This window comes from Cynocephalus volans, chromosome Y (genome assembly GCF_027409185.1).
Source record: "Cynocephalus volans isolate mCynVol1 chromosome Y, mCynVol1.pri, whole genome shotgun sequence".
NCBI lineage: Eukaryota > Metazoa > Chordata > Mammalia > Dermoptera > Cynocephalidae > Cynocephalus > Cynocephalus volans.
This window is the reverse complement of record NC_084479.1, coordinates 3375451-3390913: the sequence shown is the minus strand read 5'-3', so window position 1 is coordinate 3390913 and position 15463 is coordinate 3375451. Positions and strand designations below refer to the sequence as shown.

The 15463-nt window shown below is 34.7% G+C and overlaps 1 protein-coding gene across 6 annotated transcripts in view; it reads right to left on the bottom strand.

The window, feature by feature from the left end:
• The window catches only part of LOC134368928 (lysine-specific demethylase 6A-like), a 174504-nt gene extending 164810 nt beyond the window's left edge, over window positions 1-9694 (bottom strand). For all 6 annotated transcript variants that reach the window (XM_063085172.1, XM_063085167.1, XM_063085168.1 and 3 more), the window contains exons 1-2: window positions 9465-9694; window positions 9188-9251 (exon numbers count right to left, since the gene is read on the bottom strand). In XM_063085172.1, the coding sequence (XP_062941242.1) occupies window positions 9188-9251; window positions 9465-9616 (216 nt within the window). In that variant the 5' untranslated portion in view covers window positions 9617-9694. The remainder of the gene's footprint in view (window positions 1-9187; window positions 9252-9464) is intronic.
• Between the last annotated feature and the right edge of the window lie 5769 nt (window positions 9695-15463).

The window sequence follows — 15463 nt, the reverse complement described above, 5'->3', positions numbered from 1 at the left end:
GTCATCCATCATGACAGGGGTTGGTTCCAGGGCCTCCCTCAGATACCAATATCCATAGATGCTCAAGTAGGTGATATAAAATGGGGTAGCATTGCTATATAAGCTATGTACATCCTCCTATTTACTTTAAATTTCTAGAATACTTAACAATATTTAATACAATGTAAATGCCACATAAAAAGTTGTTGCACCATATTTTTCAGGGAATAATGGCATGAAATTTTAGACTATGTTCAATACAGGCACCACTTTTTAAAAAATATTTTTGATCTGTAGTTGAATTCACACATATGGAACCCACAGATCTGAATATATTTTATATAATTCCATTTACATAAAATTCCAGAAATGTAAACTAATCTTCACTGACACAAAGCAGATCAGTGAGTGCTTCCAACTGCTTCGTCCTCTCTCTGCATTTCTAAACCACTGCCCGAGTTCAAACTTAAATGTCATATTCAGGATGTTAATATTTATCTTGTAATAAGCCCTCACTATGCTAGTCCCAATGCTTTACATAAATTTTCTTCCCTAACACAAAATGCAATATCCTACAAAAAAACAAAAAATAAATAAATTTTTTTTAAAATGCAATGTCCTGAAAAGAGTACTTCCAGTAAGGACTGCATGAAAGGCAGAGGTAAACATCCTCTACAAAAAAGAAGAGAAGGGAGGAAGAAGAAGAAGAGAAATAGAAAGAAGTGGAAAGAAAAAAAAATACACAAATTTCAAAGTTAACAAAAACATCAGGAAACTGAAAATAGACCAAAGGGAAACAAAACTTGAGAAGCTTTTATTATTCTGGAAAAGGTGCTAAAGCCTCAACACTACAATGTTGACTTAGCAGGTAAGAAATAAGTAGATTTGCTGCCAGAAGAGATAGATGTGACTCAGGATGCCAGTGAAAAACCAAAAAGTGACAAATGTGGAAATGAGTGGAAAAAATCCATAGCTTCACTAGCCTGAGTTTGCAACCCAAATTTGCGCAGAGCAGCATACCAGTTAAATGTTTTAAAGGAGAGATCCTAGAAATACGAAAACCAGTGATGGTCAAAGGAAGCTCTCCAATCCATTCCTGGCTGACTGAGAAATCACACACACACACAAGGAAGACCCAAGAGAATCTTAGTGAGATCACAGAAAACTTAAGAACTGCAATTTTTAATGTGTTCTACAATCCACACAATAGAGCTAAAAATCACAATAATTGAAATGAAGAAAAGGAAAGTAGACATACTCAATAGATGTAACAGAAAAATCAGTTAACATTAAGATACGTCAACAGAAATTGTCCAACCAAAAATAAAACCACATTGAACAAAAATAAGAGCTTCAGATACCTTTTGAGGTCATGTCAAGTATTACAAACTAAATGTAATGGTAGTCCCAGGGAGAAAGAGAAAAAAGATAGCAGAAAAATACCTCCTCCCAACTTCAATTTTTTAAAAGTTAAGTTATAGATCCAAGAAACTCAAGAAAATCTAAATACAATAAAAATAAATCCAACCACACCCAAGCAAATTTATGGACAAAAATGCTAAAAGCTAGGGGGAAAAGTGAAAATCTTTCAAGCAACAACAGATAAATGCACTGGAGGGACATATTTAATGAAAAAATTACCCATGAATTCTATATCCAGTCATAACATTTTATTAAAAAGCAGAATAATCACATTCTCAAAAAAACTAAAGTAAAAGACTAACTGATAGCAGACTTACCTTATGAGAAAGAACTGCCCTATGGGCAGAAAAAACAATTCCAGATGGTAATGCAGATCCACAGGACAATAATGTGCATATACAAGGAGCACTATATCAAATGCCAGTTTTTGTAAATAAAGTTTCACTGGAACACAGCCCCATGAAACCTCTATCTGGATTCTCAGGCTTGGAGAATATAAGACTTCCCCAGATAAACAAAGCTGAAAGGGTTCATCAGCACTAGACCTACCCTATGAGAAATGCTAAAAAAAGTTCTATAAGTTGAAGCAAAAGGATATTAGCCAGCAACACAAAACCAAATAAAAATTAAAAATTCCCTACCAAAGTTAAATATATAGACAAATATAGAACTCTATAGAATTGTAATATAGGTGAGTAAATCACTGATAAATCTGCTATCTAATTTTTAAAGCTTAAAAAGTAATTATAAATCCAAGTTCATGAACACAGTATAAAAACGTAGAGTAGCAAGTGGAAAGAGATGAAAAAAGCTAGTTTTTATGAGCAATTAAAGTCAAATCAGTTTATAATAGACTGTTACAACTTTATGATGTGTTATATAATTGCAATGGTAACTACAAAGAAAGCATCAGTAAAATGCAAAGGGAATTAAAACTCACCACTACAAAAAAATCCTAAAAAACACAAAGGAAGGGAATGAGAGGAAGAGAAGAACAAAAAAGTTACAAGACAGAAAGAAAAACAATTAACAAAATCACATTTGTACGTCCTTCCCTGTCAGTAATTACTTTAAATGTAAATGGATAAACATACCCATGAAAAGCATAAACTGGATGAATGGATTAAAAAATAAGATCCAACTATACACTACCTACAAAAAAAACTCACTTCAAATCAAAGTACACACATAGGCTAAAAGTGAAAGATGGGAAATGATATTCCATGTAAACAGGAACTTAAAAAGGGTAGAGGTAGCCACACTTATACATGACAAAACACACTTTAAGAAAAAAACTGTCATGGGCCAGGCCCGTGGCACACTCGGGAGAGTGCGGCGCTGGGAGCGCGGCGACGCTCCCTCCACGGTTCGGATCCTATATAGGACTGGCCGGTGCACTCACTGGCTGAGTGCCGGTCACGAAAAAGACAAAAAAAAAAAAAAAGAAAAGAAAAGAAAAAAACTGTCATGAGACAAGGAAGAACACTAAAAGTGATAAAAGGGTCAATCCACCAAGAATACATAACAGTTAGACATGCACTTAGCAATCCAGCTGAAAACAGAAAAGACAACAACAAAATAATAGGAGACTTCAATATCATACTTTCTGCTATGGCCAAGACCACTAGAGAGAAGATCAACTAAGAAAACAGAGGCCGTAAAAACACTATATACCAAACAGACCTAACAGACACACCACCCAGCTACACCAGAATATACATTCTTCCGAAGCACAAAAGGAAGAAGAAACCCAGGACAGACCACAAGTTAGGACACATAATAAATATTAAAAATTTTAAGAAAACTGAAAATACACAAGTTATCTTCTGTGACCACAACAAAATGAAACTAGAAATCAACATATATCTGATGAGAGATTAAAAAATTAGAATATGTTTAAGTTGTTACATATGTAACTCAATTTAAAAAAATTAAAAAGTAGGCAAAGGACTTAAATAAAAATTTCTCCAAAGAACATATACAAATAGCCAATAAGCACATGAAAAGATTCTGAACATGACTAATCATGTGGGAAACACAAATCAAAAACTACAAGATACCACCTCACACCCACTAGGATGGCTATGTTCAGCAAAAAACAAGAAACAAAAAACATAAAGTGTTTGCAAGTATGTAGAGAAACTGGAACCTTTGTGCACTATTAATAGAACTGCATAATGGTACAGCACCTGTGAAAAACAGTATGGTGGTTCTTCCAAAAATTAGAAATAGAATTACCATTTGATCTAGTAATTCTACTTCTGGTTACGTACCCAAAAAAACTGAAAGCAGGGACTGCAAATCCATGCATTATTCACAGTAGCTAAAACATGTAGTCAACCCAAGTGTCCACTGAGGAATGATCACATAAGCAATGTGTGATTTACCATGTAATCACAAACAATGGAATGTTATTCAGCCTTAAAGAGGAAGGAAATTCTGACATATGCTACAACATGACAGAACCTTGAGGACATTGTGTGAAAAATAAGCCAGTAACAAAAAGACAAATATTGTATGATTCCACTTAAATGAGGTATTTATGGTAATCAAAATCACAGAGTGGACAGCAGAATGGTAGGTGCCAGGGACTGAGAGTAGGGAGGAACGACAAGTTATTATTTAACAGGTTTAGTTTGCATTACAAGATGAAAAATTTCTGGAGATGAATGGTGGTGATTGCTGCCCAACTAAAATATGATTAAGATGGTCAATTTTCTTTAAGCTGTATTTAATCATAACAAATGAAGTAATACTTGCCAATGTAAAAACATAAAAGGAACATAAAACAGCCTATATAAAAACATGAAGTAAAAAGTTTACAAGTCTTCTCTCTCCCTCACCTCAGAGTTATTTATTCTGGAAGAAGTCCATTCTTAAGTATTCCTGAGAATCTTTCCAAAATTTTGTCAATCAATTTCTTATACTGACCTATAAGAACCAGCGTTCACTCATTTGAGGACCCCAGTTAAGAACAATGCGAGCAAACATTACAAAATGAGATCAGAGAAGAGAACAGGAAGCAGATTATCGTTTGAACATGTGCTAAGAGCTAAAATCTGAATTTTTAAATCATGCTTTTCTATATAGCATTAGATGAACTGCTATCGTGTAAGTAAAAATAATAATAAACTTCAAGAAACAACTCTATTCTACTAAGAAAAAGCCATTAAAACTATTAAGTTGTTAAACCAATATTTAGTGTGAAATTTTAAAGTACTTCATATTTCTTCTGCACTGATGTTCTTCTATTAATCATCCTATCACTTAGGGGTTTATTTAATCAATCTATCTTATCTCTGTATTACCTACATAAAAGCCTGGCACCCATGGATGGCATTCATTATACAACTTCCATTAGCTAGTCTATAAGTATGTACATAATTCAGACCTAAGTATTTTAACTCAAAAAAAATCTTATGGACTTTTCCTAACACAAATTAACTCCAGAGTACCTCATTTTTTAAAAAAATGGTATTATTCATTAGAATGTTTCAAAGAACTCAAAGCATCACAATGGGTTGCAAAAATAAACATCAAAACTAAAAATTAAATAATATCAGACAAAAAATCTATTTCATACTGTACTTAGCCAAGCACTAAAACTTCATTTTGGTTCTATTTATAAACCACTGTAATGTGAAGCCTATTAAAAAAATTTTATCACCTGAGACACAAAAATTCATGTCAAGTAAAAGTTTTATCCAGTCATTTAAATAACTGCAGTTAAATGTTTTCTAGTCATTGAAATTTGATCAGGAAAAAGAGCTAGCTATTTATGAAAAAGTAAACCAAGACAAAAAAATACATGTTTATAATCACACAGTTCTGAATTGTGCCCAGGCTGCCCAGTTAGCTTAGTTGGTTAGCACAAGGTGCAGATAAACACCAAATTTCTAGGTTTGACCCCTGTGCCGGCTGCCACCAAAAAAATAAGTAAATAAATAAATAAATAATCTGAATTATTCCCAGATATGAAAATAATTTCTATAATCTCTTCTGATCAGTATGACCAGTGTTGTACAAAAATTTTATAGTAATGTGACTGTATAGTGCCAACATAAGACTTTGCCAAGAAATATGGAAATAACATACTTGTTAGAAGACTAACTAGAAAATACTTTTTTTCTTTTAACATATCAAATTAAACACTTAATTTCTAAGTAACAAAACATGACATTATTCTATTATTGCTTTTTTTTTAACTCAAACATCGATCTCCTTTAGAATTGGAAATAAATATATTTGTTAACTATTCAAAAATAGAAAGTACATACAATGCAAGATGATCTTAAATATCATCATTCAAACATTATAATATAAACACTTCTGAAACCATTTAATAGGTTTTTCTCTAACCACTTACATGTAAGCAAATCAAATCTAGAAAAATACACATTTTAATACATCTTAAATTTCTTGCATTATTCAAAAACTTTAAAAAATATTCCCTAGGGTACACATATTTTTGAAGAATAAACTAACTATAACTTTCCTATTAATCCTTCTGATTAATTACCACCCAAAAATTCCCTAACAGATCTAAATCAAACTTAAAACTGACACAGATACTCTGAAATAAACAAGAGCAGCTATGCGTTCCCGAGGCCTCTAACATTACATTAAAGGAATACTGTAATTAATATTCTAATTATTTTAACTAAACTCTTTATCTTAATACAAACAAATTCAGCCCAAAAGGTTTTAGTGATAGACCAGTTTCTGTCAGAAAGGAAAAAATGTTTTATTATATCTATGTAGGATAAATTTATCTTAGAGAGGGAGTAGTAAGTATTGTTTGAACATGTCCCCCAAAATTCATGTTGGAAACTGGATCTTCAATGCAACCGTATTGAGACCTGGGACCTTTAAGAGGTGATTAGGTCAAGAGGCCTCTCATGAATGTATTAATATCATTGCCAAGGAGTGTGTTTATTATAGGACAGCAGGTTTGTTACAAAAGCCAGTTCAGCCCCCTCCTACACTCATGCTCATTCACTTATTCATTCCATCTACTCCCATGGAATGAAGCAACACAAAGGCCCTCACCAGATTTGACCTCAAAATCTTGGACTTCCCAGCTTCCAGACCTGTGAGCCAAATAAACTTCTGTTTACAAATTACCCACTCTGTGGTATTGTTATAGCAACACAAAATGGACTAAGACAAAGGCATGATACAAATAAATCGTCGCTGAAAAAGTAAGCCTGGGAATTATTCAAGCCCATAATCTATCCTCATCTAAAGATGAACTAACCCTATCTTGGTAAACAAAAGCTAATTTGTTTCTAAGACTGTCAAAGAATAAGAATTCTGAAACCAACATGGCTCAGCACTCCACAGAATAACAGATATTGTTTCATTTAGCCTAGCTTGACTACAGCAGAAAACCAAATAATTCAATACTTCCTCGTATGTTCAGTATCTTGACTGTACTGATGGCTTCAAATATATACACATCAAAATTTAATCAAGCTGTCCATTTTAAATACAAGCAGTTTTGTCATGTATCAATTATACCTCAATAAAGCTGTCTTTAAAAAAAGAAAAGAAAGAACTTATGGGTTGCAAAAGCACACACCCCAGAATACTTTATTGTCTTAAGTAACTTTAAGGTTAAGGTTAATGAGCTTTGACCTCAACTAGGTAGGCAGAAATTCCCAGAGTCTGAAATCCTGGTGAAAATAATTGAGTTTATATTTTCTCCATTTCAAAAAATTCATAGTAGTTTAACAATATACAAGATTACCCAGTGTTTTATGAAGATACCATTCTTCCCAAACAAAATGAAACTTCACTTCTTCATCTTTAAAATGTTATTGCAATCAAAGCCAAAGAAAAAGACATGCTCAACTTCACAATGAATATTTGAAAATAGTTTTTTAAAATTCAAACCTATCTGAAAAGTTCATTTCAAACTGAAATCTAATACCAAGCACAACGATTGGAAATGTACGTGAACTCTGGCATTCATAAATTTAGAGTCCTCAATCAGTATTTTCTCATGTTATTATTATCCACATAAAAAAGATTACTTTTATTTCTCTACTTCCTACCCAAAGCAATAAACACATTTGCTACAATTATTATCAATGCAAGCAATTTCATCAACCCAGAGTCAAATTAGCAATAGTCACTCCAAAATTCTAAAAAATTCCTTTTAACTCAAATATTTTTAAATGCATTGGAATGACAAGTTTGAAAGTATTCAAGTTTTTTGAAGAAAAATATTTAAAGATTAAAAAAATTTTTTAATTAAGGCAGGAGACTAACAATCGTTCAAATCATATCAGAGATAATCACTATTTTGCCAATGATGTTTCTCAAGAAGCAATTTGCAACTACATAATGAAAGTTTAATTCATATTTTATTTATGAGTCAAATGGACTGGACTTACTAAAAAAAATTATTACACTTTAGTTTTCTGGTCATTATTTGCCATCAAAACAAATAAGCATAAAAAGATTACAGATAAAAGAACTTAATGACTATGTTAAAACAATTTTCATGATAAAAATTCATGACAAATAATATCTTCTTAATATTAAATTTAATCTTTCTCAATTGTGGCAATAAACAGTGAAATTCAAAATTTCAACTATAAAGTACATAACGGATGCAGCATTTGTTGTGTACAGTCCTCTTTTCATGGTAACAACTGCATACAAATTGTACACTTACGGTTACGATGTATGTATGTACTTGGTATATGGTACCATAGCTTACAAATATCACTTAAACCAGATTTTAGTCAGATCATAAAAAATGACATAGAGACTAAAATCCATGGGCTTATGCAATAGTTTACGCGAGATAAGTAAATGTGCTACAATTGACAAACAAATACTAGGTTAAGAATGCTTGGAAACGATACAAGAATTCTACTTTTAAATAATGGCAAAATTTTATTAAGCATCATGGAACTACACCAACTGAGTTTAAGACTACTACACGCTACCATTTCCCTGTTTACATGTCCTCCCTCTCCAAAAGCTCCTTGATTTCTCCTCCCACTATTTTCCCGCCATCTTGGCCGACAGGAGCAGCCATTAACTAAATGACAGTGCCAATAATTTTTCACACAAACAAGGAATCTTCCCCAGTGCCTCTCTGACACTAAAGGAACAAACCTGGGGGGGGAGACACACCCACACATATTCATGAAATTGCATTCGTAGCGTTATTTCTGTGGCTGGTAGGCCCTACAAACGTAGGCAGATGTCTTAACTTCAGGTCAAACATACACCTATCAGTACACAGGTCAAATACTCAATGCAAACTTCTTCACCGCCGTAAATATCTGAAACTTACCCCTTCGGAGACCAGGGATATAAGAAAGACTAAAACTTGTGGTTAAATTAGACATCACGAGCTGACTGTCAAAAGAAGAAAAAAGAAAAAGGAAAGAAAGAAAAAAAAAGTAGAAGGTAAGTCGTAAATTTTGAAAATTCTGTATACAGTCACGACCTGCGAAGATAAAATTCAGGGATCACTGGCCTAACCAAAAAGTCCTGAAATAACAAGCAATGTTGTCGACCCTGCTGAGCCCTGCTCCAACGTGCTGCGGTCTCCTTTCCTCAAACTACAAGGGAGGATTTGGCAAGGCGGAGTAGAAGGTATCCAGGGTAAAGGAAGAGCAAATGCAAAATATAGTTTTCAGGATGCCCCTCAGCCATCGTTGGCGGCCACAGAGAATGATGGCCCAGCAGTGGACGCGGGGACTGGGGATAGGTGGTCAGGCAGAAAAGACTGTGTCCCATCTTCGGTCCGCCCAGTTTGTCATACCTTGCCGAGCAGGGTCTTCGTCCTGGCGCCATCTTCGTGAAGGCTCAGGAATCCGAAGAGTCGGCTGTTGGGAGAGACATACGCGGCTTGTTAACGTCCGGGAAAAGCCACTGGCCCGTCCCTTCCCTAGCCCCAGTCCTGGATTGCAACGAGGGCTCGATGAGCGCCAAACCGAGGTGACCCCCAGTTGCCACCGCGAGCAAGCTGCGCTTGGACCTTCCGGGAGAGTGGCGCCAGCCCGTCCGTAGCCAACCGGGCAGGTGTTGACGGACCATACCTGTCCAATCTACCAAGCGCCTCCCTGTCCTCGGCTGTCAGGCTGAGGGACCCCTCCTCGCTCTCGCCGCTTGCTTTTGCCGCCGCCATTTTCTTCTCTTCATCACACAAGGCAGTAACGGTGGTAGCGAGCGACACTCCGCAGGATTTCATGGAAATGCAACAAATTTGTAAATGTCACGTCGACACCCACCCACCTCCAGTCCAGAGGGCACCCTTGAGCACCGCTTCAAACAGAGACACTAACTTTATCACCGTTTCTGGTGCAGCGGCGACGAAAAATCCCAAAGCAAAGCCGAAAGCAGCCGGTGTAAGAGCTGCGAAGCTCAGCCACCGGGTCACATCGCGGGGCAGGCGGAGACTGCAGGGAAGGCGGAAGCTCGTGGTGCTGGGGACACGGGAAAATTTCTTGGAATCACAAACTTCGCCGACACTAGCACAAACTTGTAATTGTGTCACAGGACGAACCCCACGTAGCTGCCGTGACTTCCCCACCACCACCAGAGGGCGTTGCCAATTGACGCGACCGGTTTGTCTCACATGACCTTTGTTGACTTACGTCACTTGTGGATCCACTAATCTAGCTATCTGCCGGAGTGCCTCCCATCGAGACAACCATAGACCAAGGAACGTGATCTAAGCTAACTCTGGCCTGTGTTTGGTTGATGGACAGTTCTGTTGGGCAAAGAGTAATCACCCGGATAGAGCAACTTTAAGGCTGTGAACTTAGCCATAGACGCCAGGCTTTAAGGAATGAAGAGTTTCCCACAAAATCTAGTTCTCTGGCCACAATTGTTTTCGTGCAAAGTTCTGTTGACACTTTGGTGCCAAATTTTGGTGCTACCTGAGTTTATCACTTCAGATAATAACTAGGGATTAAACAATGACAAAAATTGTTACACCAGAATTCCAAAATGTTGGTTTCTACTTTGATCTCACAATGAGGCTTCAATGGCAGAATAGGAACAGCTTGTGGACCGGCACTGAGAAAAGACTGGCCGGTCAGCTGACTTGGGAGGGGTTCCGATCTCCATACCAACCAGCCACCAAAAAAGAGAGGAGACTAATTAAGATCTCCATCACAGTTTGAAGATGCAGTAAGTCTTAAGAGAAGAAACGTAACACCACTGTCTTCTTCTGACCTCAATTTTTTTTATAACTAAAAATTATAGTGTAAATAATACATAAAATAGTTTATATATTAAATATAAATACAAATAACAATTAATAAAAATAGTTTTATATGTATATAAAAGGCTCTGTCAATTAGTCTTCTCAAAAAGCACATTTCATGACAATATTCCACATAACAGATCTTTTACAAATTATTCCTTTTGTTATTAGGATAGAAAACTATTAATTATTAATGGGCATCTGAAAATTTTTCCCTTCATAAATAGAGTTGTGTGTTTTTTGTAATAAATTTCTCTCCTGCTAAAATAGACAAGACACATTTAAATCTGGATGTTTGAACAGGAAGACAATTTAGACACAGCTGACAAATTCTAACACTATTTAGTTAAAAATTATGGAAATCCCAACTGATTTATTTTCACATAAACAAATATTTTCATTGTTCTTTTGAAACTAGTAACTAACTTTAGTTTTATAAATTATAGTACGTTATTTTCTCTGAAACGTATTTCCCATTCTTTCCTTATTACATTTAGGTTGAATGACTACAGATGTCTGAATATTTTCTATAGCTGTGTAACACAAGTACATTAATTGTAATTAATGTTGACCTTGAAGACTGAAGAGTTTCTGACACATAAATGCACATTCCCAGGAGAGTAGACACAAATACTCTATAAGGCAGCCTTTTCAAAGAATAAGGCACACCTGTCTTACTACAGCACATCTGTCAACCAATCATTAAAAGGTAATAGAGCACTAGAATTGCATAGAGAAGGAGGAGGAGGTGGTGTTAGGAGGACTTGAATTTGAATTCTGGCTCTTCACAGGCTGTACCTTGGAAAAGTTACCAACATCGAACCTTAAACTACAGGTCTAGTATCATTACAAAGCGACACTCATCCTCATGCATATTTCATATACATTTGACAGATTATAAACCAGACAGGATACAATGAGGCCTTTGAATCTTGTCTGGATTGTAATCTGTAAAACATAACCAGGCAGGATACAAAAAAATTATATGCCCTTCTAAGGCTTTAATATTTGTGTCCTCTCTATAATCTGTCAAATGTATGAAGCATAGAACGTTTAGATTCTTCACTGAAAACACAAAGTTAATAATTTTAAACTAATTTTTTATGCAAATTTAATCTAAAAACACAGAAGACAGAATGGTAGAGTAGAAGAAGAAATATCAAACATGAAACAATTATTGGAAAATAAATGTACTATATGTTTTAATAACTGAAAACCTAACCTGATTTTTTAACCTTATTTTTAATGTTAGATTGTAACCTACACATCTTAAAAGGTCACCTAAAAAAAAGTAATGATTTATTAGATTTACAAACAAACCTATATGTTATCATTTATGTTCGCATCAAAAATAACTTCAAGAGTTTTTACTAGCAAGTCTAATTTTTATCAGTTCTCATTATTACTGGTGTCATAAAGATTATGTATATTGGTATATGTAAGCACTGATGAGAGAACTAAATACTGATTTAGTGTTGAGAAGAGACAGAGAAGCAAGTGTAAACAAACTTTCAGTTATAATCCCAACACCAACCATCCACCAAAAAAAACCTTTCAAGTTATAAAAATTTCAGTTGTAGGGTTGGAAGCTTAGCTCTGTTGGTTAGAGTGCAGCCTTGTAACACCAAGGTCAAGAGTTAGGTTCTCCAGTACAGGGAAGCTGAAAAAAAAATTTTTTTTTAATTGTGAAAAACAAAAGAAACTACAGAGCACTGTACTCTAGTTAATAAAGTTATTTCCCATGGAATTAGAGGTAAATAGTTTTGAAACCACTATGCATGTATATTGAAATTGAACAATTAAGCAAGTACTATAGATGGTGAATTGTTGGAGCTAGGTTTCTCACTACTGGAGGGAGAGTTTCCAGGTAAGAAAAGGGAGGAAGATCTACATGGTAATGGATTAAAGTTGGAGACATCAGTATGGACTCATGTTTACCTGAGTATAAACCATCTTAATATAGATAGCTTATATATAAAAACAGTTATAGATTTGTGTGTATACACAACTTAATTTTCACGTATGAATTTCCTTGCTCTACCAGCTGAGAAGAACTAGAGGCAACAACAGCCGAGCAGAAACAAATACACCAATTGCCAGGATTTAGATTTCTAATACCATTCTTCAGTGAAAAGAAATAGTGCTCCTTGGCAATACGTTTGATTCCAAGACTGGAGCAGAAAATATATAAGATGACCTTTGAGCATCTAGTAATAGCAGAAAGAAAGGAAGTACCCCAAAAAGTAAATATATCAAAGGGACACAGGAGTCAACTGAAAGAGCTGACAATACCCAAAACTGGAACAATTTAAGCAATAAAAAAAAATGCATGATTCCATAGTAATATAAATAAATAAAAGATTGAATAAATAAATAAAAATAGACAAATATTCTATGCAAATTCTAAATAATTTTTGTAAATAGTCTTTCCTCAAGGAGATAGAACATTCCTTAAATGTCAGCTGCAAGGTGTGATCTCCTTCCCAAGCTTATAGTGTGGAAAGAAGGGGGAAAGAATTTATACTGGGAAAAATCTGGCAAACATGAGCTCAGACAGGTGATCAATGTTAACAATAACAATGTTTAGTCATCTTGAGAACATTTATCCTTGATAGGATGTTATGAAGATGGCACTTCACAAGTAGTCTTCTTCCCCAAAACCCGTAATTCTACTCTAACCCTAAGAAAAACATCAGATAAATTCCAGTTAAGGGATATCTTACAAATTACCAGTACTCCTTAAAACTGTTAACATCGTCAAACACAAAGTTTGAGAAACTCTCTTAGCCCAGAGAACTGTCATGTTACCTCATGATCAAATATAATGAAATATAACAGAAGGGATTCTGGGACAGAAAAAAAGAATATTAGGGAAAAATAAGAATAATGAAATCATACTGAGACAAATATAAATAATAATTAGTGATAATGATTTATTAATTACAGAAAGTCTTGCATATTAATGTGTGCTATTAATGATAGAAGAGACTGAGGTGAGAGAGAAAAGGAACTTTGTACTATCTTTGCAATTTGTCTGTAAATTTAAAACTATTCTAAAATAGGTTTTTTAAAACATAAATACATTGTGGAAATTACCAGGATATGGATCGCAGAGAAACTGGTAAAAGAAAGAAAGAAAAGATCATTCAATATCCATTAACAGTTTTTGTAGAAGAAGAAAGTAAAATTAGAGAGAGGCTATTTTTGAAGAGATAATGGCTCCAAATTTGGCAGCATCAATAAGAGACATTTTCCTCAGATCGAGAAAGGAAAACAGATTTTACTATTAGCCACATTATACAGAAATTGCAGCATGATGAAGATAAATGGAAGAGTTCAAACATAATTACAAGAAAAGGCAATTTATCTGTAAAGGAAGAAATAATATTATACAGACAATAGATTTCTCAGTATCACTTTTTTTTTTTTTTTTTTTAAAGATGACCGGTAAGGGGATCTCAGCCCTTGGCTTGGTGTTGTCAGCACCACGCTCAGCCAGTGAGCTAACTGGCCATCCCTATATAGGATCCGAACCCATGGCCTTGGTGTTATCAGCACTACACTATCCCGAGTGAGCCACAGGCCGGCCCTCAGTATCACTCTTTTAATTGTAGAAAGACAGCCAAATATCTTTAAACAGTTGAGAGAAGAATCAGGGACTATAAGGGGGTTGGCGGGGGGAGTCATTTTCAACAACTGAGAAATTTTAACACTAATCAGAATTCATTGAGAAATATAGTAAAATAATGAAGGAGGAAGTTAAATCCAGAAACAGAATTTGAGATACAAAGAGAAAGGTAGAAATAGACAGTTAAATAGGTATGTGTACAGATCTAAATAAATTTTGCTGCATAAAACACATGCTAACTAAAAAATTAAAAGAAAAAAAAAACACACACATACTAGTAAAATTAACTCAAAATAGTTCAAAGACCCAAATGTGAGAGATAAAACTCTTAGAAGAAAACACAGGGTAAAATCTTCATGAAATTAGATTTCACAGTGATTTCTTAGATGTGACACTAAAATCCAGGCAACAAAGGACATGAGCACATAAACTGAACTTCACCAAAATTGAAAACTTTTGCACATCAAAGAACACTGATAAGACAGTGAAGAGAAAATCAAAGAAAAGGAGAAAATATTTGCAAATGTTGTATCTGATAAGGAATTAATATCCACAGTATGTAGTGTACTCCTACAAATCAACAACAACAATCCAATTAAAAAACAGGCAAATAACTTGACAAGGGTCGTTTCTACCTTCTGGCTATTTCAAGTTATGGTATTCTGAGCACATATCTTTTTGAGTCCCTTCTTTTAACACTTTTTCCAAAAGAGATAAACCAATAACCAATAAGCATATAAAAAGATGCTCAACATCATTAGTCTCCAGGAAAATGCAAATCAAAGCTCTCATAGCCACCCATTCATATATCTATAATAAAACAAAAGAGAAAATAACAAGCGTTGACAAGGAAGTGGAGTTATCGCAAACATTGCTGGTGGCAATATAAAATGATTCAGCCACAAACTGGATGACTGATCAGGTTGATGATTTCTCAAAAAGTTAAGCATAGGATTACCATATAATACATCTATTATACTTGTAACTATATATCCAAAAGAGTTAGGAAAATAAAGTGGGGGACTCAGATTGATACTTGTTCAGAACAGCATTATTTAAAATAACCAGAAAATGTAAACAACCTTTGTCCATCTTCTGACCTGTCTTATATTTCTTTTGCCTGAAGAATTCCTGTAATAATTTTTGTAAAGCAGATCCTATTGTAATGCATTCCATCATCTTTTGTATGTCTCAGAAAT